We start from the raw sequence: 24,681 nt of genomic DNA, 5'->3' as shown, positions 1-24,681 counted from the left end.
AATATTTAATTCCATTCATTTTCTAAGATCTTATCTGCTATTTCTTATACACAAAGTAATCAATAGTCCCATGCCATGACAAGTGTTTTAATCGAACAAAAATATAAACGAATAAAATGTGTATTTGACTCAAACATGAAAGTATATTTCGATTTTCTAAAAAAATAAAGTAATTAGTGATACTAGCTAACATTAATAAAAAATATATAAACAGTGGCGTTTACTAATCAAATAAAGAAGCTAAATAAGAGATGATATATTAGCTAGCACTGAAAAGTGAATAATTCCCGCGTGATTAGAGTTGCATTTACTGGGAGTGTTCTTGGAAACTTCCTTGTCATTTGCACCTACAGGTACAATTTTGTGTTCTCACTTTGTCATCCTTCATATTCAATAGACACTTACGTGTCAAGTTTTTTTTTCCTTGTAGCCACTCATTTCACTATCATTATTGTATTATTGTTTACACTATAGTATAAAATCATTTCAGGTAGGCCTTACAGCTTTTCTCTCTTGCTTTTCTCTCTCTAGTTTTCTGCTAGCATGAGCTAGCAATAGCTTTGTCCAAGGAAAGTGCAAAACAAACTGAATGGGAAACTGTTGGAGTCTTCAACCTTCGGGCGATCGTCCATACTCAAATACTGCAGCTGACACGAACAATCAATCAGGTAATAATTCATCATATATTTGAAATTGAGTCACATACTGTTGACTTGTGGAGGAAGAATGAACATGTTTTGGCCTTGGTGGCCTTCATCATGCTTTTCATGATATTTCTTCTAGTATAGAAACAAAAACAAGTTGATTTTGCTCATAAGATTCTAATCCTGGAATTTTAAGAGCAAAATCTGCATTTGATGCTCTAACAATTTTGCTTCACAAATCTTAAACTTTCAAGACCCTTGAAATTCAGACTTTGTTGTATCTTGAATTTTGGACATCAAAACCCAAAGCTCAGAATGTCCAATTCTAGGTGAAAAGACTTATTCTTTTTTTCAACTATGATGAAATGTGAAGAATCTTTGAGAGTGTTTATTTATCAAAATCTCACTCTCTCTTTCAAGCACAAACTCACCAAAACCAGAATTTGCAACCCTAAGTTTTAAATCTTGGATTCTTCAAGATGATTCACCTCTACAATTTTAAGCACAACCCAGTATTTTAGAAAGGCACCCGCTTCCAAATCCTTAAGAAAATTCCTCAAAAAAACTCTCCTATCGATGAAGCTAACAACTCCTAAAATCACTCACTAGATAAACACTGACAATGAAACAATCTTACTATTGTTTCACTCACAATCTCATTCAAAGATTTGTCACAAAAAAATGTTTGACTTAAGCTTTAGAATGAAACAGATGAAATGAATGTTAGTTAAAAAAGTTGTGAAAGTGAATTATTTTAGTTGTGATTAATAGTTAGTAGGCATCGATTCTCAACAGGTGAGGCATCCATACCTCCAAGCATCAAGAGCCAACCGTTTTTAAGGCTGGTATGGGCTCTGATGCCTTAGCTTCTCTGGTATATCTGGGACCATTCCTGATTTGTTTGACATCAACGCCCAAGATTAGGGCTTGGATGTCAAAAGACCCCCTGGAAGTCTAGGAGCAAAAATCGAAGGCCTAGGCATCGATGCTCAATTGTTGGCTCCTATGCCTAAGACTCTCCTAGAAGTCTGGGACAGATTTAAAGGGCTTGGCACTGATGTCCAGTTTTCTGGCTCCGATGCTAAGACATATTATTGAAATTTCATGGAATTTTGTCCATATTTCTATGTAACTACACGTGTTGCTGTCGTGCATTAACGCATGTCAAACATCAAACACATTCATTCTAAACTATCAGTGCTACATTGGCTAACAATTTGAACATCAGAATCACAATAGGGAATCATTCTTCAATTCTTTGACTATGTAGTTTAAAATGTAGAAAACACTCCTTGCTATTAGTGGCAATTAATATTTTTTCTTTTGTATCATGAAATGTTTGACACTTCAACATCTTACTATAATTTATTGCTTAACATAAAAAAACTGTCTCTCTTGGTGTTGCAATGTCACAGGGAGGCCTCCATTTTCTTTTGGTCTCAGCAACTTAGGATTGTTAACAAATGGCAATTCCGCTTCTCTTGGGCGTAGCAGCAACTCTGGAGGAAATAGCAGACTATTTAGTAGTAGTAATAATCACTCAACAGGAAATAATACAAGTACATCCCTTTGGGGCTCTGAGAATAGCAAGATCTCTCGAGTAAGAGAAGACGAGGAGTTTCCTTATGGGCAAATCTTGGATGCTGCAAACTTGAAAGTTTTTACTTTGGCAGAACTGAAAGCAGCCACTAGAAATTTTCGTCCAGACACTTTATTAGGAGAGGGTGGATTCGGTAGCGTATACAAGGGTTTGTTTAAGGAGAGAGCAACCTCAAAAAGAGACGAGAATTCGACTATTGCCATCAAGAAATTGAATTCTAACAGCACACAAGGATTTGTAGAATGGCAGGTATTAGCATTACTGCATCATGGGCAGACCTTTCAAAATTAGACAATCACATTCACAAATTTGTTAATATGTTGGGCCATCTATTTATATTTATAATTTTTTTTCCGAGGGCAGTCAGAGGTGAATTTCTTAGGAAGGCTTTCTCATCCCAACCTTGTAAAGCTGTTGGGATTTGGGCGTGAGGATGGCGAGTTATTTTTGGTGTATGAATTTTTGCACCGTGGCAGCTTGGACAACCACCTATTTGGAAGTAAGAGCTGATAACATACTTAACTATGACATCCACAAAACTACCATTTTACTCTCTATCTGTGTTGTGTGAACTTCCTCTGATGTTATTTTACTATGCAGGAGGTTCAAATGTTCATCCACTTTCATGGGACAGAAGGCTGAAAATTATGATTGGAGCAGCTAGGGGACTAAACTTCCTCCACTCCTTGGAGAAGAAAATTATATACAGAGATCTCAAACCCTCAAATATACTACTTGACAAGGTAAGTTTCATTTCATCTTTTGGTGGACTGGACATCCCTTAATCATATTTTGTTCATATTGAGAAATAATAGGAGACAAAGTTAATTATTTCTCAATTTAAGGTATCCATGCTATTAAAGAACTCATGGTAATGGAAGAAAATATATCTAATCTTTTGGTTTACAATAGGCATACACAGCCAAGCTGTCAGACTTTGGCTTGGCCAGATCTATTCCTTCTGATGATCGCACTCATGTATCAACACAGATTGTAGGAACACGTGGCTATGCCGCCCCGGAGTACATTGCCACAGGTATTGACACCCCAAATATCCTCTTAATCCCTTCTTAAACATGTTTTAAAAGCATGGTGACCGAGACACTAGATTAATCTTCTAATGCCAATCAAACAGGTCATTTGTATGTGAAAAGTGATGTATATGGATTTGGGATTGTTTTGTTGGAGATACTAACCGGTAAGCGGATATGCGAGATACTACGCCTTAGCGAGCCAAAGTCCCTACGTGATTGGCTCAAATCAAACCTATTAAATAGAGCAAAATCAAGAAGCAACATGGATGCAAAGTTGGAAGGAAGATATCCACCGAACTTAGCTTCACAAGTAGCTCAACTTGCTCTCAAATGCATCCAAACAGAACCCAAAATTAGGCCATCAATGAAGGAAGTCCTTGAAACATTGGAAAGTATTGAAGCAGCCAATGAGAAACCAGCTGATAATATAAAGAGGACTACAAATTCCAAGGCAGTTCAGCTACATGGCCAACCAGATGGTGGTTAACAGTACCCATTAACACCATCATATCATTCGCAAACGATATATATAAATTATTGCACGCGTAGGAGCTTATGGTTAAAGGTGCATCCCAACATTTTTGGATTTCGGGTGAAGCCTAAGGGTATCTGCTAACATGATCACCACTGGACCAACTAACGATTGGTAAAATTGGTAAAACAGTGATGTTTTGTATAAGAGAATCCAAGGTTGGAATCGTCACTAGGCTTTGATAAGCCAAAATGTGAAGTTCCCTTGTTGAAGTTCAATCAAATCTTTATCATGTTCTTGGAGCAGGTTTTTAGGTTTAATAGAGATGAAATATCAAATCGCAATGGGAACAATTTCAGAGTACAATTTCGAAGTAATGACCGTCATAACAACGCACCTTGAGAGTTCCGGTGCGGTAGTGCAACTATGCAACCACCATTTGCAGTGGCTTTGTTGTTGTTAACCTGAAATTGTTGATGCGACTACTCGAGCGTCGTTCCCACCGTGTATGTTCTGGTATTTCGGCGATTTCTACTAGTTTAATAACTAACCCGATCAACAATCAAACCAGACTAACGATGCTTTCAGTGTTTTAAGTTTTTGAAATCTTTTGTATTCATTTTGGAATAGCATGTTATTTTATTTAGTAAGTCGTGTCATATTTATATAAAAATTAACTTAAAAACTATGTTAATTAGCTGTGATAATTTTGAGAGATTTAATAAAAATATTATTATTAAGTAAAAGAAGAATATATAAACCAAAAAATTAAGGTTTACTAAAGAAGTAGCACTAACGTGTTACTATCTTGAAATGAAGTTTGTTTAAGAACCTTAGGAGACATATGCAAAGAATTTGGAAACAAATTTTTAATTGAATATTATAAATATCATAGGGTGATATTCGCTATTTAAGCTCTGTTTGATAAGACATGTTTTCGAGCTTATAGCTTATGTCTTATGTCTTATAAGTTCATATGATAATTTAGACCCGTTTGGTAACAGTCTTTTCATCACGAGCTTATAGCTTATTTTACTAGCTTATAGCTTATTTTTTAAATGCTATTTCAAATAGCGTTTTAGCTTATGTCTTATAGCTTATTACTTTTTCTTCCTTTTTTATCCTTATTATTTCAATTAAAATTCATTTTTAACCTTTATAATTTATTTTAATTTAAAATAAAATAATTATATATTAAATATTTTTTATGTCATTTTACATTTATAAGTTAATTGAACCGCTAATTTTACCAAACACTTCAATGAGCTTATAAGCTATCAGTCTCAACCATCCGCTATAAGCTATAAGTCATCAGTCATCAGCTATCAATCATAAGCTATAAGCTATCAGCTAACTTATCAGTCAACCGCTATTTTTACCAAACATACCCTTAGTGAAACGGAGAAAGTTAGAAAAAACTAAAAATTTGACAAAGCAATAGTTTGCAAATGAAACCATTAATTGTCTTATCATAAATCTTTTAAAATCAAGTTAATCTCAGCCTTTTTACCCATTGTTTCAGATTGGGAGTAACAAAGCAATAAGGCATAAGTAACAAAGTTGAAACAGAAAAAGGTATCAACAAATGAGGTGCTATATAAACAATAAACAATACCTATCAAAAGATTCTTCTGCCATTTTCCTGAAATGGTATTAGCAAAGAGGTGAAGTTAATGATCTTATCCGATATGTCGTATTTGTCAACATCTCCTATAGTTGTTTTACCGGTAAATTTCAACAGAAACTTGTGGTTGGTAGGTTTAAAGATCAAATCATTTTATTGAACTTGAAATTTGAGATGGTGCAAGTTATGTTAACTGAGAATGCTGAATAAAAAACATGCCTAAACATTGTCGGAACAATGACATGAATATCATGACCCTGGAAAGTGTAAAGCAATTTTATCAATAAAGAGACAACATGAGTTCAAAAGTGAATTGATGTATTAAAATACAAAAATATAACAAACTACAATATTCACGCATTCTGTTTCAATCTCTCTTTTAAATATATTAATTTTTCCATTAAATTAAACACTCTTGAAAGAGAATGAAATAATGAGAAATATTGATATCTTTTGGGGCATAAAAAGAATAGTGTAAAAAAAAAAACAACTACAAAGCTATTTAAACAATACTAGGCAAGCAAGCTCCGGAGAAATGATCAATGAGGAGTCTTTGAAGGTTAATATGAGGAGACTCCAAAATAAAACAATCTAAATGACCTAAAGAGATGCTATAATTTGCAAGTCAATCAACATTTATATTCCATTTCTATCATGTGTGGTTGATTCGAACCTGTCATCTCAACTTTAAATGGTTTCGAATTCACTAACTAAAATAAATATCTTTGTTAAACTTAAAGTTATTCGTGATCATATCGACAAGAGTCTCATAGTCCTTTCCACAACCATCTAAGAGAAATTCTCATGCCAAATCATTTCCAGCTCTAGATGTAAGTCTCAGTGTGGAGAACATCACAAGAGACGATCTTCTCAGCATAACCTTTGATCTATCTACTGTAAGAATCACGAATAAGACCACCACACTCACCAATGACACCTTTATCCTTACATGCACCAGCACAATTAAGCCTAATCCACTCCTCATGGGAGATGGTATATTGATATATGTAAAAAAAGATTTGTCACAAAGAGAGTAAGAAAATGTAAAAAATACCAATGAAATAAATTGCCTAAATTAAAGACATCAAGACAAATTAACGTGTCACAAAATGTTTACCATATCCTCACGAGAGAGAATAAAATAAAAAACAAGAACACATAATTGACTTATTCAATTTTATCGAATTGATCTACTCAGATATATAGATATATATGAGTGAGGTTCAACTTACTCTAAGAGTAAGTATTTTTAGCTTACTCCAAATTATAGCCTTTAAATTAGATTTAATCGAATCGTTGGAGTAAAGTTAAAAAAACTTTTTATTGATGTAAGTTAAACCATATATATATTTGAATCCTCTCATTAGAGATGTCAAAATGGGTCGAAGCCCACGGGCCGACCCATCAGGCCCGAAAAAGTTAGGGCTTGTGCCTTATTTTCGAGCCCATTTACATTTGGGTCTTTTTAAGCTCGACCCAAAAAAGCCATAAAAAATATGGACCGGCCCGTAAGGGCCATGGGTAGCCCGCCAGCCCGAAAAAAGATAAATTATTTAATATAATTAGAAATTATCCTTTTCTAATTCATAAAGGTTTATGCTATAAACAATTTGCGTATTATGTATTTTATTTATTTTTTGGTATTATAAAGGTATAAATATCAAACAAAAGTTGATGGTTTGACTTAATTTCAAACTAAAAGGTTTCATCCTAATATAATGATGTAGGTAGTTAAAAAAGACACAGAGATTTAAAAAGTTCGGATGTAATTTTTATGGGAGGATAGAGTTAGTATAAATTATATATAACAATTTGCTATAAAATATCATCCCATCAATTTAATTATTATTGTTATAAAATATTAATTGTCATGAATATTTTTATCTTAAAATTTGTTGTAACAAATTATTTAATTTTGTGTGTTACATTGGATAATTTATGATGTATTTTGAATAATTGGAGTTAAGTTAATGTGTTGTTTTACGTGCGTTTGATTTGTAAAATATGAAGTACTGGACAGAACAGTACTAGACAGTACAGAACAGTACAAAACAACTTTTTGTATTGTACTCTGTTTGATGGTTAATGCACTGGACAATTTTTTTCTCGATTTTGTTTGATATATGTATGCACCTGATAAAATAATATAATTTTACTAAAATATTATTTATTGATATATAAAATATAATATTTATGAATAAAAAATTAAATAATAAGGAGAAAAAAAATGAAGAAATTATTTTTTTACTCAACTTTGTTTAGTATGTTTATGCAGCAGACAAAATAATATAATATTTTTTATTGATATAAAAATATTAATATTTTTTCTTGAATTGATGGAAATATTAATATTATGAATCAAAATATTAAATAATAAGAAAAGAAAAATAATAAATAGAAATATTTTTCTCTACTATGTTTTATATGTCGATGAATCGAACAAAATAATATCATTTTTATTATAATATTTTTATTGATATATAAAATATTAGTATTATATTTCTGATTTAAAATATTAAATAATGAGAAAGAGAGTAAAAAAATGGTATTTTGATATTTTTTTTAATAATTTTTGTTTTGGACAAAAAGTTGTCCCATGGTTTAGTGGGGGACAAAAATTCATGATTTTGTCCAGTCTCTTGCCATATTTTTTGTCCAGTACCATGATTAGTTTCTGCATCAAACAGGTTATAAAAAAACTTGTCCTGTCCAGTACCTCATTTTTTAGCAAATCAAACGCACCCTTTAATTGTAACTTATATGAATTATTTAGAATATGAATTATTTAGAAATCGTAATTTTAGATATAAAATATATATATATATATATATATATATATATATATATATATATATATATATATATATATATATATATATATATATATATATATATATATATATATATATATATATATATATATATATATATATATATATGAAATTTAATTGCTATTGCATGGTTACTTAGAGAATTTTTATTATATTTATAAATTGGCCCGTTTAGGACCGGGTAGCCCGCAGCCCAGATAGAGCTGGGCCTTGGTAGTAAAAATAGAGTCCATTTAAATATAGTTTTTTGGGCCTGCCCTTGAAAAGCTCGAGACCCGCATGGACCATCTCATTTAAGGTCGGATTGCCCGCAGCCCACATAGAGCTGGGCCTTGGTAGTAAAAATAGAGCCTATTTAAATATGAGATTTTTGTGCCTGATCCTGAAAAGCCTGAGGGCCGCATGGCCCGACCCGTTTAGGGTCGGATAGTCCATATTGACAACTCTACCTCTCATGCTGTTTTAATTTAGCCTTCTCTCCTATTTCAAAACCAATGGTAAATTATTACACTACAAAGGAGAAAGAATAATATATCAAATGATTCATAATAGAACATCATACGAACACGAGTGAAATGATATGAGAGGATCCAAATCTCCGTCAATCTCTATTTTGTTTTAAGTAAACACTTCAAGATAGAGGTGGTTCTAAGAAAACTCCTAATCAAATAAAAAACTTTAAATAATTATATTTAATTTAATTTACGGTTTATATTTTACATATTAAAAGCAAATCAATTGATTGTTTTGTGTTACAAAATCTAATATATATTTTTTTATATTTAAAAAAAATCAACAAGTAATATATATATACACTCATATATAATTATATTTTTTATATTTATTTTATTAAATTTTGCATATAAAAAATAAAATATTATTTATTTATAAATATTATTATTTATATTTAAAATAAAATTGCTATATATATTTATTTCTGTTTTTATTATTAATTTGTTGACATTAATAATAATAAAATTAAAGGAAAAAATTTAATTTTTATTATTTATATATTCCTATATATATAAAATATCAATAATAAATAAGGAAACTATAATGTTATTGAGGGAAAATTGTTAGGTGAACACGTATTTAAGAAATTGTTTTACACACAACCTATCACAGAATTTTAATTAATTAAAAAATAAATATTGATTTTTCTTTCTCCTTCATAATCTCAACTAGGGGTGGCAAAACGGGCTGCCCGCCCCTCCTTAAACCTAGGGATGGCAGACAGACCCGAACCCGCGGGCCCCGCCCGAACCCGAACCTGCGGGCCCCTCCCGAACCCGAACCCGAGTCAACGGGTAAAAATCTGAGTTGACTGGGTTTGGGTTCGGGTTCGGGTGCGGATTTGGGTAGTGTAAAACCCGCGTCCGAAACCCGAAACCACACCCGATTATATAAGAAATTACTTGAGTGCCCCTACATATATATATATATATATATATATATATATATATATATATATATATATATATATATATATATATATATATATATACGGGGACGACTCAAGTGAGAACACTTGGTTATTATGAGAAATGAGAACAACGAATCACGACCATTAAATTTTGATTTTGTTGATTTTAATGGATTAGATTGGTTTCTCTTTCTATGTTGATTTAAAATAAATATTAAGGATCCTAGAAAGAGAAACCAATCTAGTCCATTAAAATAAACAAAATCAAAATTTAATGGTCGTGATTTATTATTCTCTTTTCTCATAATAACCAAGTGTTCTCACTTGAGTCGTCCCCTATATATATATATATATATATATATATATATATATATATATATATATATATATATATATATATATATATATATATATATATATATATATATATAGGGCATATCATATGAGAATGCCATATTTATATGAGAATGTGAGAATAAATCTGAACCATTGGATTTTAAAATAAATGGTGGAGATTATGAGTGAATCATTTTTTTCTCTCTCCTGCTTCTTGAAATAAATGAAGTAGGAGAGAGAAAAAAAAGTTCCATCCATAATCTCCACCATTTATTTTAAAATCCAATGGTTCAGATTCATTCTCACATTCTCATATAAATATGTCATTCTCATATGATATGCCATATATATATATATATATATATATATATATATATATATATATATATATATATATATATATATATATATATATATATATATATATATATATATATATATATATATGGGTAATGCTAACTTGTGCCCTAAGGGCACAAGTTAATAATCCTATTAATAGAAATTTTGTATTAAAAATAATAATAAAATCATTAATTATAAACTTGTATTAAATGCATTACACAATTTTCAAGAAAATTTTACTATGTTTATCTCTTAACTTGTGCCCCATGGGCACAAGTTAACATTACCCTATATATATATATATATATATATATAATTGTAACAAAATTTTAGGTTTTCACTCCCATTTTCAAACCATCCGTCGGCCACCCCCAATCTCAAGACTCACTCATCTCCTTCACTAGTTCGTCCACCTCATTCATCCCACCGGCCACCGTCTGCAACAAGCCAACAACCTTCCTCCGGCCATCTGCACCACCATCCGCAACAACAGTCAGTCAGTCAACAGGTATTTCAGTTTTCACGTTTTTTCTCTTTTAAATTTATTGAATATGACATTCTGAATGGTAAAGGAGAAAGATATTGATTCTGATTGTACTTTCATCCACTATATGCTTCTTGAAAATGAATCTCTCTTCTGATTTATCCATCAATTTTGAATTTGTGATGCTATGTTTGTGTCTAGTTTGGTTTTGTCTCTTAACTCATCTTAGCTTAATCGTGGTTCAAAATAAGAGTGAAGAATGGTGAGAAAATAATTGAAAATAATTGCATTAAGAATCACTGTTTTTCAAAGCGGAAAAGTTGACCGGAATAAGCTTCTATGTACACTTATCTATGCAAGTTTTACCTTGTCATATACTGGAATAAAATAGTATCTATTTGGAGCACATTGTGTTCTATCCTTTACCAGTCCATCCACTGTTTGAAGCTCAACCTACAATAGAAAAGTCAATTAAATGCTATTCAACACAAGCTGAGAATGAAGACTGTATTGATAAACAGCAGGAATACACCTTAGGACTCCATATCAGATTAATTTAACATCATTATAGTTACTGCTTCAAAATAAAATAAGTTCAAATTCAAAAGAGCTTATAGAAATAAGCTCACCTAGTTTATTTTTATATCACAGGTTACTAGAATTTAATATCACTTTTTTAAAATATTAGCATTGTAATAGGTTATTAGAAAGAGTTTTACTAGTATTTAATATCACTTTTTCAAAATCAAGATGAAGGAGTTTTATAATATTTACATTACATTGTAATAGGTTATTAGAAGACTGTTATTTAATTTCTAACAGTTTCTATATCTCGTATCAAATTCTATTCTATTACACAGTGGTTATTTAATTATTGAAATAAGCAACCATGGGTTTAGTGTTGTTTTTGTTAACTTCTGATATACTATGTTAAGAATTTAATTTTAATTGTAATTTATTTGAGAGACCTTGATGGAATTCTTGTGTTTCAAATTTCAATGTTGCTGTTGTATTTTTTTTTGTGTTTTTTACTGCGGGTTCGGGTTTGGGTAAAAAAACTCGAACCCAACGGGTGTGGGTGCGGGTGTTATTTTGCCACCCGAATAGCCTTTGGGTTTGGGTTTGGGTTCGGGTTGTGATTTCGGGTACGGGTTTGGGTAGTGTGAAACCCGCACCCGTTGCCATCCCTAGATTTAATCAATGATTGGAGTAAGTTAAAAAAACTTTCTATTGAAGTAAGTTAAACCCTATATATATTTGAATCTTCTCATGCTGTTTTAATTTAGCCCTCTCTCCTATTTCAAATTCAATGGTAAATTATTACACTACAAAGGAGAAAGAATAATAGATCAATTGATTTATAGTAGAACATGATAGAAACACGAGTGAAATGATATGAGAGGATCCAAATCTCCATCAATCTCTATTTTTTTAGTAAACACTTCAAGGTAGAAGTGGTTCTATGAAAACTCCTAATAAAAAAAAACTTTAAATAATAATATTTAATTTGATTTAGGATTTATATTTTACATATTAAAAGCAAATCAATTCAGATTGTTTTGTGTTACAAAATCTAATATTTTTTAAAAAATCAACAAGTAATAAAATATATATATATATATATATATATATATATATATATATATATATATATATATATATATATATATTTATATATACACTCATATATAATTATATTTTTTATATTTAATTTAATTTAATTTTGCATATTAAAAATAAAATATTATTTACTTATAAATATTATTATTTTTATTTAAAATAAATTTTTTATATATATATATTTATTTCTTTTTTTATTTTTAATTAGTTGACATTAATAATAATAAAATTAAAGGAAAATATTTAATTTTTATTATTTATATATTCCTATATAAAATATTAATAATAAGTAAGGAAATTGTAATGGAGTAATCCTTGCATTGACACGAAAGAATACTTTTTAAATTTATTTTAATTTTAATTTTGTTTTTAATTAGATTTATGGGATGGTTGAGATTAAAGAGAGAGAAAAATCAGTATTTATTTTTTAATTAATTAGAATATTGTGATTAGTTATGTGTGACCTCTGAATTTTCCAATGTTATTGAGTTAGCAGAGTCACATGCATGCACTTCATGGCCAACCCAAGACCCTAATGGCGTGTCCTCTTCTTCTTCGTTCTCTCTGGTCTTCCACCAGAAAATCATTTGCCACTTCATCACCCTCTCGTTACTTCTCCCGCGCCGCTACCGCCGCCTCCTCTTCCGATCCCACCGGATCCCTCGACCCTGCCCGCCTTCGCAACGTCGCCGTCATAGCTCATGTCGACCACGGTAAGACAACTCTCATGGACCGTCTGCTCCGCCAGTGCGGCGCTGATATCCCGCACGAGCGCGCCATGGACTCCATTACTCTCGAACGCGAGCGCGGCATCACTATCTCTTCCAAGGTTTGTTTCTCCTTTTCAATTCAACGCTTCCTTTGTGACCCGCAGTAAATTGATTGGTTGAGTTTTTAGGTTACTTCTATTGCATGGAAAGAAAATGAACTCAACATGGTGGATACTCCTGGACATGCTGATTTTGGCGGCGAGGTAAATTTAGGCTTTCAAACTATAGCTTGTTAAGCATAGTAACTGGATCCTTGTATTGAAATTTTAATTGTATAGAGTAGTTTGTTTTTGTTTTTGATGCCGAGTTAGTGAAAACCGCATAATGATTGTGGTGTACTTCTATGCTTATTATTTTTGTGTTTGGTTCATTTCTAGGTTGAACGTGTAGTTGGTATGGTTGAGGGAGCAGTTTTGGTTGTTGATGCCGGGGAAGGTCCACTAGCTCAAACTAAGTTTGTTCTTGCAAAAGCCTTAAAGTATGGGTTGCGGCCTATTCTTCTTTTAAACAAAGTAGACCGGCCTGCTGGTTAGTTCTCTATTTTTCTGCCACAATATCTCGATACCGTTTTATGAAGAATATGATTTATGTTGATGACATGCATGTAGAAAAATTAAAAACAGACCAAGAAACAACACCAACTTCTTTTTTCAAATTTTCCAATTTTCCTTTTCATTCTCCATGTATCCTCTTTCTGGATTTTTGTTAGAAATGCATAAAATTCTCAGCTGAATTTCTCTTCCGTTTGTATATTATGATTATGATGGATAACTGAATTACAAGAGGTTTGATCTATTTATAGATAACAAGAATCTAACTAACCTCAGTTAGTTAGTTTCCTAAGTTCAAGGAATTAGTCTCATTGCACCTAGTAGGAATATTGTGCTACAAGTGTACAGTAGTTAGAGTGGTGTGACTGTCCCAACTATTCCGGAACTTTCTAAAGCTGTTTCCCTTAATACTTTCCTGCAAGCTTGTGCAACAAGTGTACAGTAGTTAGAGTGGTGTGACTGTCCAGACTATTCTGGAACTTTCTAAAGCTGTTTCCCTTAATACTTTCCTGCAAGCTTAACCAAGGGGGATGAGGAAAAGTTCCACATAGTTGGTTGGACCTAAACTCCTCTAACTTGATTGAAGATAGGGCCTTATTCATGACATCAACACACTGATGTTGACCACAAATGTGCACAACTCTTAGTTGCTTGTTGAAGACATTATCCCTGATAAAGAAAAGGCCAGGCTCCACGTGCTTGAAAGTAGAATAGGGTTGTGAGCCAAAGCAATAGTGCTCATATTGTCACAGTAGTTGGTTGAGGAGTAGTTGATGCCCAACTCTTATAGTAGAGATTGAATCCAAAGCAGCTCAGAGGTTACAAGAGCCAAACTCCTCTACTCTTCTTCAGTGCTGGAACGAAATATCACGGGCTGCTTCTTAGCTCACCAAGAGAGGAGATTCTTCCCAAGTAACATACCAGCACCCTCTATCATTAGGGTCAGACCCCCCAGTTAGCATCACAGTAGGCTTGAAGAGAGATGGGAGAGACAGAAGTAGGAGCCAAGTGCAATCCCCAAGAGATAGTGCCAATGAGATATCTTAGGATTCGTTTCACAGCCTGCAAGTGGGATTCCAGGGCATTAGCCATGAATTGGCACACTTCTTTGACAACAAAGCGAATGACGGGTTTGGTGATGATTGCATATTGAAGAGCACCCACCACAGACTTGTACATCGTTGGATCACGCAAGGGATCAGAGCCATCCTTAAAAAGTTAAGCCAACAACCATGGGAGATGGAATGGGTTTGGATTCAAGCTTATTGGCCTTTGTAAGAAGATCCCTTATATACTTGCCTTGGGATAGGGAAAGGAACCAAGCATGCCTGTGCTTGACTTCAATACCAAGAAAGTGGTCAAGTTGGCGTAAATCTTTGAGAGAATACTAAATGTAATAGAGAAAATTTGATAAGGGAAGGCAGGGTGATGTTTTGAAGAGGTTAGGATAGGGAAAATGATGTTCATTAAAGATAACATCGTTGGATATTGTTTATGGTGAAATTTCGTAAACAGCGGCTAGTCTTCCAAATGATAATTTTGTTGCCTGCAGGATCGACTAGATTGATCCTAGGACATATGTGTATAGGTTTTTTGAAGTGGTTGTATTTTGCATTTAAAAGTGAAGATTTCGATATGAAACAAATCTTCAAAGTAATGTAAAGATACTTTGTAAAATAGAGAGAAATGTAAATGACTTTGACAGAATGATACAAATAGAGAAAGATAACTTAATGAAAATGACTTTGCATTGAATAAAAATGGTGTTCCATACGTACATTTCACTCAATTTTGACTCTTTTCAATTCGCTAGATACTTTGAGTAATATGAGTTTGGTTTACAATTGAACACACGAAAATCTAATACTAGAACTCCGATTTATACTAAAAATCGAAACAACCGTCTCGAACGGTCTTTTCTTCAGAATCTGACACGTTGTCGCTTGCATGTATCATGCCTTCGATTCACTTCCATGCGTCCTCCAAAATAGATAAGGCCAAAAAACAGTTACTTTTAGCCTATTTTTGAATTTCAAATTTTTGTAGTCGAAACAATGTCCGAATCTAAATCTCAACTTCACTAAGTCTCGAAACATCAATATACATGAAGGAACTTCAATGTATTTCTTCAAACTTGTCAAAACCTTCCCGTCGAAAAATCTAATATTTCCCAACTCATTTCACTTCTTTCTTGATACCTCGAAAATGAAAGACACGTCGAAAAATCCAGCTAACAGATATGTAGACTCTAGTCATCCTATGCACACTAGATCCAAAGATGGCATTGTCTGCTCTAATCCCACTCTTCTCATTGCTCATGCTGAGCCAAGAAACACTAAGCAAGCACTGTCTGATCCAACCTAGCTCTGATACAGTGATACCATGTTAGAAATGCATAGAATTCATATATGGTTGAGAGAATTCTCAACTATATTTTCCTTCTGTTGATATACTCTGATTGTTAATTGAATTACAGGGGGTTTGACCTATTTATAGATCACAAGGATCTAACTAACTGCAGTTAGTTAGTTTCCTAAAATCAAGGGATTAATTACACCTAGTAGGGATACTGTGCACAAGTGCACAAAAGTTACAGTGGTGTGACTGTCCAAACTATTCTAGAACTTTCTAAAGTTGTTTCTCTTAATAATTTTGAGTATGTTGTCTCGGTTCTCCTTCATGCCACATTCCATGCAATAAAACATTAAAGTTGATCTTAATACTTTATCAAATTAGTGTTACTTTTAGAAGTGACAAATAATATAATAACATTAACAGTAATCACCTGAAAGCAAAGATTTATTTAACTGTCTCACCCACATTTTTTTCCTTGCATCTTTTAGGTACTTCTATTGTTGCGATCTAGTGGTGCATTTGATGCACACTTAAGCATAGAAACACATTGCAAACAAAACAATGTGAAATCTACATCAATATTTTTGTATTGTACAGCCTTTATTTCATGCTAAACATTGCAATATATGCACGTATATGTACATATGTGAAATGTGAGTTAGAGAATTTAATTGTTATATTAGTTATATAATATAAATAGCAGTGTTTGGTGCGTATACTGATAATTTTTTATGTTTTTGGACTGCACTGTTAAAGCTGTCCCATAACTTGCTGAATAGTAAAGTTTTAGAGTTTTGCCTTGTACCTGATTTCTAGATTTGTAGTGTCCCATATAATTTTTTTTTAAATCAAACATGGAATGCAAAAGTTCTTGTCTTCAATCCCTAAATCTTGTGATTATTATTTCATGTAGTTACTGAGGAGATATGCAATGAGGTTGAGAGTCTGGTGTTTGATCTATTTGCGAACCTGGGCGCTACAGGTACACCAAAGAAAACATATGAGGATTATGCTTGATTGTTTTGTAATTCAAACTCTGTTTTCTGAAATTTAATGTTTTATTTGTATCTATAGAGGAGCAACTTGACTTCCCAGTTCTTTATGCTTCTGCTAAAGAAGGATGGGCATCCACCACCTATACCAAGGATCCTCCTGCGGAGGCCAAAAATATGTCACAGTTGCTTGATGCCATCGTAACACATGTTCCTCCACCAAATGCAAACATTAATGCACCTTTCCAAATGCTGGTTGGTATTTAAAATATTGATGAATTTATCAGTGTCACTTTTATCTGATAAGCTTCCTTTCGTGGAAGTTGTCTTTTTGATGCAGTATTTATTTTCTTTTGTTGACAATGCACCTTTCGTGGAATTTTGAATACAAACTGAATGTTCATTACTTCAAAGTCTGCTTCCCTATTCATATGATCACAGTAACAAGTCACAACTAATTATAAGAGATCACAAAAACAGAATGGATTTAGGAAAGTCAGGTCTCACTTGTTCTTGTGCAAATCCTCTTTATTCTTGTTTCCCGATACTGTTCTTGGGTTTATACTTTCGAATCAGTGGAAACCATGCTTAATAGTGATTTTCAGGTTTCGATGATGGAGAAGGACCTTTATCTTGGGCGGATTTTAACTGGACGTGTGTATTCTGGGGTTGTTCGTGTTGGTGACAGGGTTCACGGACTACGTAACAAAGATTCTGGTGCTGAAAAGTTTGAAGAAGGAAAGGTTTGTAGATCTATGAGCTCTCAATTACATTTACAGTTGGATAGAATGGTATTTTGGTCTGATATCATGGTGGTTAAGTGGCAAGAGCTAAATGGTTTTCAGTTAATGTGTTAATTTGTTAAACTATCCACTGCACATTTTTACTGTTCATTGTGTAGACAGCGCTTAAAAATATATCTCTATCACTCATTTAAAAGTCATTTATGGAAACTGTAAGGGTCCGTTTGTTTTGTTTTTTTTTTAAAATGATTTTTGTAGTGTAAGAAGCACTAATTTCATGAGTTTTCATTTAAAAGGTGGTGAAACTGATGAAAAAGAAGGGTACAATCATGGTTGTAACTGATTGTGCTGGAGCTGGTGACATAATTTCAATTGCTGGTTTGGCAAGTCCATCTATCGGACATACAGTCACTACTGTGGAGGTATTTACAAGTTTTCATATTTATACTTCCGTTTTTATAGTTTAATGAAAAAAGCCATGTGTCATTTGATGTGACCTTCATGATTACCTTTTTCATTTTTGTACAAGTTTTAAACTAAGACATAGACATGCTTAAATTAGGCTCTTGAATATTGCAGTTGATGGTTAATATTGCAGATAATTTCAACATTCAAACAAGAGTGCCAAACTAGGCTCTTGAATACCAAGGTTATTGTAGGGAAATCTAAGAGGATTCCTCTTGTCTTGGTACTCATGATTCGAGATAAACTTAGAGTAATTCACTAAGGTGTAATGCTCATATCATATGATTATCTGATTGACGGAAAGTTCAACATATTAAAATAATGAAAGTATCTCAAATGTTTACTCTACTAATAAAGCCAATCGCCTTCATTATGTACTCCTATTCAAAGTTAGAAATCAGAATAAGATAATATAAACCAGGATAAAATTATTAAACCAAATTGTCTAGTATCACCCTAATATCCATTTGTTGCTGGTTGAGATAAACATTGTTTATTTTATTTATGTTTAACAATCAATTTATATGTAACTAATGTCCTGTATTTTGAGAATTTTACTATCATGGAGTAACTTCATGTTTTTATGGCTTAGATTATGTCTGCATTGCCCACGGTTGAATTGGATCCACCAACAATTTCTATGACCTTTGGTGTAAACGACTCCCCATTAGCTGGTCATGATGGTACTCATGTAAGTTGTGTTTGTGTTACCCTTACTTTATTTGTTGCTTCACTGCTTGTGTGAAAAGTTTTGTTGGAGATTTCCCAAATCCAAACTCAGACATAACCACATGGTAGTCAGAATCGCGATCCAACTCGTAGGATCGGACGATTCTGCGATCTTGCAACCCCTCTCCGTGTCAGAGTATGGACATAATCGTTTTTTGGTAAGCACAGCTGGAATCGTCGCGTTTTTGCATAGAAACGGTGGAATCGCCGCTCACGCACGATTCTCTCGATACCCAGAATTCTGGGTTTGTGGGTCGGTCCCTGAAGAATTTTGACCCGGTTCTGAAAAAGCCCTAAATTAAAATATTAATTGGAGTGGTTCCTCGTTTTTTGCACACGAAAGTTGAAACGTTAATGGACTTTATTTGGCTAATTAAAAGAATTAATTAATAATAAATACACCCACTAATTAATAATTTGTAACTTTCCAATATTACCCCTCATAATTAGTGGAACTTACCCTTTTCCTCACTCTCTCTCACGTTAAATACTCACTAGTCACTAATATTCAGATTTATATCATTCCCTCTCACATTAAATGCTCATATTAAATGTTGTCTTCATTATTTAGTTCTTCTTAACCTAATCAATACCCATTTAGTTCTTCTTAACCTAATCAATACACAATTACACAACTTTATCAATTTTTTTAAGTAATGCTAGTATTATTTGAAGTTTTTTTCCTGCTAAACTATGTTGCTTCATATGCCTATTATGAATCTGTATTCAATATACATGAATTTTTAAATTTTGTAGGATCTTACGATCCGTGTTACGATCTTCCGATTCACGATTTTGTTAAGTCTACCCGATCTTACGTAGGATCTCGAGTCTGACTACCTTGCATAACCATATATGGTCTTTCATTGAAGCTGCATCATATAGTTTTTCTATAAATAGTTTTAATATGTTATGAAGTTATAGTTATTGTTTCTATCAAGTAAATAGGCTAATGCTGGATATTTTTAGTTGACTGGGGGAAAAATTGGTGATCGACTAACGGCTGAAGCTGAAACCAACCTTGCCATAAATGTGCTTCCAGGCATGTCAGAAACGTTTGAAGTTCAAGGAAGAGGAGAACTGCAGCTGGGTCTGTTCTTCTTTACTGAAATTGCGTACATGTTGAAAGTCTATGATTTATTGTGCTTAAGCAGCTGCTCAGCGCATTTATGTTTACAGGTATTTTAATTGAGAATATGAGGCGTGAGGGATTTGAACTATCTGTCTCTCCACCTAAAGTCATGTGAGTTTATGAGGACTGAAGCTCTGAAATTTTAGTGTGATTATTGGTTTTGACTTGATGTGGTTTTGCTTGCTTAGCATTGTTTTTGAGTTTGTCATGCTATTTAATAATATTGAGCAGAAATACTCTTAACTTCATGTCAAATACTCTTGAAAGGTCTACCCCATGCAAAAATGTTTGATCTGGCCAAATTTTGTATATTGATTGATAGTACAGAGGTTTTGGTCAAATTATATGATACACATACCCATGTAGCTGACCCTACTTAGTGGATAAAGCTTGATTTTGTTGTTTATCCATTTTAATGTCATTTTGCTATGAATTTATTAGGTATAAAACCGAAAAAGGTCAGAAACTTGAGCCAATAGAAGAAGTTACAATTGAGGTAATAATTCAATTTGGTGTTTATAGTATATGCTTGTGCATGAGTTTGGACTTTTAACATCACAATGGATCTATCCCAGGTAAATGATGGGCACGTTGGCTTTGTAATGGAGACTGTCTCATAGACGAGCTGAAGTTACCGACATGGGTCCTGTCGCCGGAGCTATTGGTCGAACTAAATTGTCCTTGACTTGTCCATCAAGGTTGGTTTTGTTGTCTCTTTTTCCATCTTGATTTTATCTCTTTGATCTGTAACCTCATGTACTGTACATATAACAAATAAAGAAATTTAGATGTATATCTTTTTTATGGAATCCCATACATACCTATCTGAGTTTGGTTGAGCCTAACTCATCCCTACAAAACCAACTTGTAAGGTCAGGATTGCCCCTACTTATAAACACAACCCATGCCATATCTCTTAAGCAATGTGGGGACTAAATCTACCCTTCAAAGCTAACACAATGAAAGTGTTACGAGTTGCAATGAAGGCAAGCCAAAGAGCCACAATTAAGGCGACTAGGGGTGGACTGCAATTAAGGCGGAAATTCCAACACACCCCTTCACGCTTGGACCTCAATGAGCCCGAAGCGTGGACGATGCGGGAAACCCAACAATGGATCTAGGATAGGCTCTGATACCATGATAGAATTAGAATTTGACCTAACCCATCCCTATAAAACCGGCCTATAGGGTGATGATTGCCCCCACTTATAAACATATGTTCATGCCATATATTGTCCGATTTGGGACTCTTAACACACCCCCTCACGCTCTAGATTAGACAACTGGAGCGTGGAAATAAATGGTGGGTGGCCCCACAACAAAAACTAGTAGGTGGCCCACAGGATCTTAAACGAGACTTTGATACCATGTTAAGAAATGTGGTTGAGCGGCCTAACTCAACCCTAATCATCTCAGTGTATCTTAATACATGACTCCAAGATCCTAATTATCCTAGTTAAATATGGAAAGACATTGTGATATTAATAAAGAAATATAAAAAATTAATCTTAAGAGATATACATTGAGATAAAAAAATAACCATTGAAGGAACAAATGTGTCACTTTTACAAAATTGTCCCTAATTACCGTTCTTTATTATACATTTTCATAAATAACTAGAAGGTATTGAAGACAATATTAATTAGGGGTAAAGTTGGTAAAGAGACTTATTTTGGGACGGAGGGAGTATAGCATTAATATTTTCTAACAGGCATTACAGTTAGAGTGAAATAAGATGTGCAACAAATCTAGTAACTTCTTTATTACTGTTTGTTCAGGGGCCTGGTTGGTTACAGGAGTGTGTTCAGCAGTGAGACAAGTGGAACTGGGTTCATGCACCGCGCTTTCCTCAGTATGCACCTTCTACTAAAAAACTTTCTCTTCCATCTAGCATGCAAAGATGTTTGGTTTTCAGTATTATTGTTATATGTTTTCCAAATCATGCTGTTTAGCTGCCCTCATGATTTAGTTTATGCTCATTATTTTATGTTTGTGGATCATGATGCATGCTTATTTGAATTTTGAATAACTTGTCATACTATTTTTGAGCACTTTGATTTTTACAATGAAGCTATTATCGGAGTTGTTTCTATACCTACATCCTACATTCATATATTTTACAATGTGCATTATTGTAACCTTGCAGCATATGAAAAATTTCGAGGCCCTCTTGGTAATGTGAGGAAAGGAGTATTGGTATGTTAATAATCACGTTACTAGTTTACTACTCACATGATGTATTTGTTATAAGTCATAAAGCTGCTTTCCTTTGAGCGTGTTTTTGGTCAAGTTTTCTAACACCTGAGTACTGAATGACGTTCCTCTAACTGAACAGGTGTCTGTGGGTAAAGGCCCAATCACATCTCATGCATTAATGAACTTAGAAGCTCGTGGGACTTTTTTCGTATCTCCTGGAATGGAGGTAGGAGCCAATCCCTTCTGCTATTTCATGTATTATATGTTGTATCATAAACCTTCCTTCTGGATCATTATTCAAATTATGCTTAAAATACTTTGAACTTGGAGTAGTAGTGAAACACAAGAACGTGTGCTTAATTTAAATTACTTTATACTGTCTCATCTAGCTTTTGCTTGTATTGCACATACTGCCTGTAATGATTGTTCTTTTGCTTACAGACATATGATGGTATGATTGTTGGAGAACACTCAAAGGATACAGATCTTGATGTAAGAAGAATTCTTAGCCTAACTGCCAGTGTTACGTCAATGTTGGCGACTCACTAACAAAGACTGATATATATTGCAGGTTAATCCAATGGCGGCTAAACCACTTACAAATATACGCGCTGCTTCCAAGGATGAGAATGTGAAGCTGACTCCTCCTCGCCTCGTATGTCTTTATGTGCCATAATTATGCCTTTAAATCTGGATTTCTAGCAAATTTTATGTACTGAACCTGGCGTCATTTTTGTGCCTGTGTGAAATAATTTTTATGTGACCGTGAAGTAGTTAGCAGAAAAGTCTAATAAGATGACGGTCCCTGAGCTTGATATGCTATCTCACACCTAATGATTTCTGGTTGCAGATGACACTTGAAGAAGCTATAGGATATGTAGCTTCAGATGAGCTTATCGAGGTATGTTTCAATCTAGAATTTACAAAATGCTGCAGAATGTTTTATCTGATTTTTACGGTGAAAATATGTAAGGGTGCTTCTTCCCCAACGCACCCCCATTCCATGTTTATAACTTACAAATCCCGAGTTGGTTCTTCAAATATCATGTTGTCCTGTTTATCCCCTAACGATTTTTGCCATCAAATAATCACTCAATGATTTAGTCCTCTAATCCTCCCACACAATTTGATTTGGAAGAAAATGATTGTGATGGAAAAATGCTACCAATATTATCATATTATTTAATTGTGACATTTTTTTACATGAAGGTTACTCCAAAGACCATCCGGTTAAGGAAGAAATACCTTGATGCTAAGAAGCGTAAAACCATGAGTAAAAGAAAGGGAAAGGAACACGAGGAGTTTTTCCTCGATTAAATTTTTTAACATTAGTTTATTCACCATATAGTATAGTACGAGCTAAAGTTTTCATCTTCAGGTTCTAACTTAAATTCAAGTACTTCTAACTTATATTCAAGTACTACTGTAATACAGCAGCCCAGAAAGAAATATTCTTTGATAGTGATAATAAAGCAACTCAATTTTGTATTCGAAGAAATGATTAATGATTACCTATTGCCGGTAATAATCGCTGGTTATCAAAGAAGTTATTTGCTCCCCTCCTTTTGGCTGAATCAAATGTTACTGCAATGGAGCTTTCATTCTGGACATTGAGCAGGCCGGTGGGGGCAGTATCTTTAGAAATCATAGAGGTGATTTTCTTTTGGCATTTGCGGAGAATTTTTGTGGTGTTTCTTCTCTTCATGCTGAATTTGGAGCTGTGATCAAGGCTAAGGAGCTTAGTATTGATAGCGGTTGGTATAAGCTTTTGATCGAAACTGACTCTAGTTTGGTTGTCATTGGTTGTCAAAGCTTTCACCAACGATAAGTTAGTCTCTTTAATTTTTAGAAACAAATGGAGTTTTTGTCTCCTTAATGATAGGTACTCTCATTTTATCATCACTCACATTTGTATGGAAGGTAACACTTGTGCTGATTTTTTGACAAATTTCGCGCTCGGCATCAGTGCTACTGTCATTTTTTATTTCATTCTTTTGGGAATTCGGAATGATTTTGTAAAGAATAGGTTAGGAATACATTTTTTTAGATTCTCGTAATCTTTGGGATTGACTTGTTCTCTCCTTTTGTAGCTCTTTTTTATTTTTATATCATCCTTTATTAAAAAAAAAAATATTGTTGTGTAATATATCAAGATTTTTTCTTTAAATATGAACTGGCCGTAAAGGTAATTTTATTTACGATTGATGTCATGTTTGGCTTCATAAAAAAAGACTTGAGACTCATTTTGTTCTGAAAAGTGGAAATGTTGTTTTTAGGCTATGTACAATAATTTGCATATTCAACACTCATTTTTTTCACATTTTATTCTTCACATCAT

General features: G+C 33.3%; 1 protein-coding gene and 1 pseudogene across 1 annotated transcript; both read left to right on the top strand.

Annotated features, from left to right (window-relative positions):
- The first annotated feature begins 460 nt into the window (after positions 1-460).
- Positions 461-4,317, top strand: LOC131629213 (probable serine/threonine-protein kinase PIX13). Its single transcript, XM_058900010.1, has 6 exons — positions 461-668; positions 2,060-2,493; positions 2,608-2,743; positions 2,845-2,987; positions 3,157-3,280; positions 3,380-4,317. The coding sequence occupies exons 1-6, from the start codon at positions 590-592 to the stop codon at positions 3,763-3,765; spliced, it is 1,302 nt and encodes a 433-aa protein (XP_058755993.1). The 5' UTR covers positions 461-589; the 3' UTR covers positions 3,766-4,317.
- Positions 4,318-10,634: 6,317 nt separating this feature from the next.
- Positions 10,635-24,291, top strand: LOC131629202 (uncharacterized; annotated as a pseudogene).
- The last annotated feature ends 390 nt before the right edge of the window (positions 24,292-24,681 follow it).

The sequence above is a fragment of the Vicia villosa genome, linkage group LG1 (assembly GCF_029867415.1).
Source record: "Vicia villosa cultivar HV-30 ecotype Madison, WI linkage group LG1, Vvil1.0, whole genome shotgun sequence".
NCBI classification, from domain to species: Eukaryota; Viridiplantae; Streptophyta; class Magnoliopsida; order Fabales; family Fabaceae; genus Vicia; species Vicia villosa.
This window is presented reverse-complemented; position numbering and strand designations above follow the sequence as displayed.

Bases quoted from the DNA above. Each gene is read 5' to 3' on its own strand.
- LOC131629213 (XM_058900010.1), top strand. From the start codon at position 590: ATGGGAAACTGTTGGAGTCTTCAACCTTCGGGCGATCGTCCATACTCA. The intron at 2,744-2,844 runs GTAAGAGCTGAT...TTTACTATGCAG, and splicing joins GGACAACCACCTATTTGGAA to GAGGTTCAAATGTTCATCCA. The intron at 3,281-3,379 runs GTATTGACACCC...CCAATCAAACAG, and splicing joins CCCGGAGTACATTGCCACAG to GTCATTTGTATGTGAAAAGT.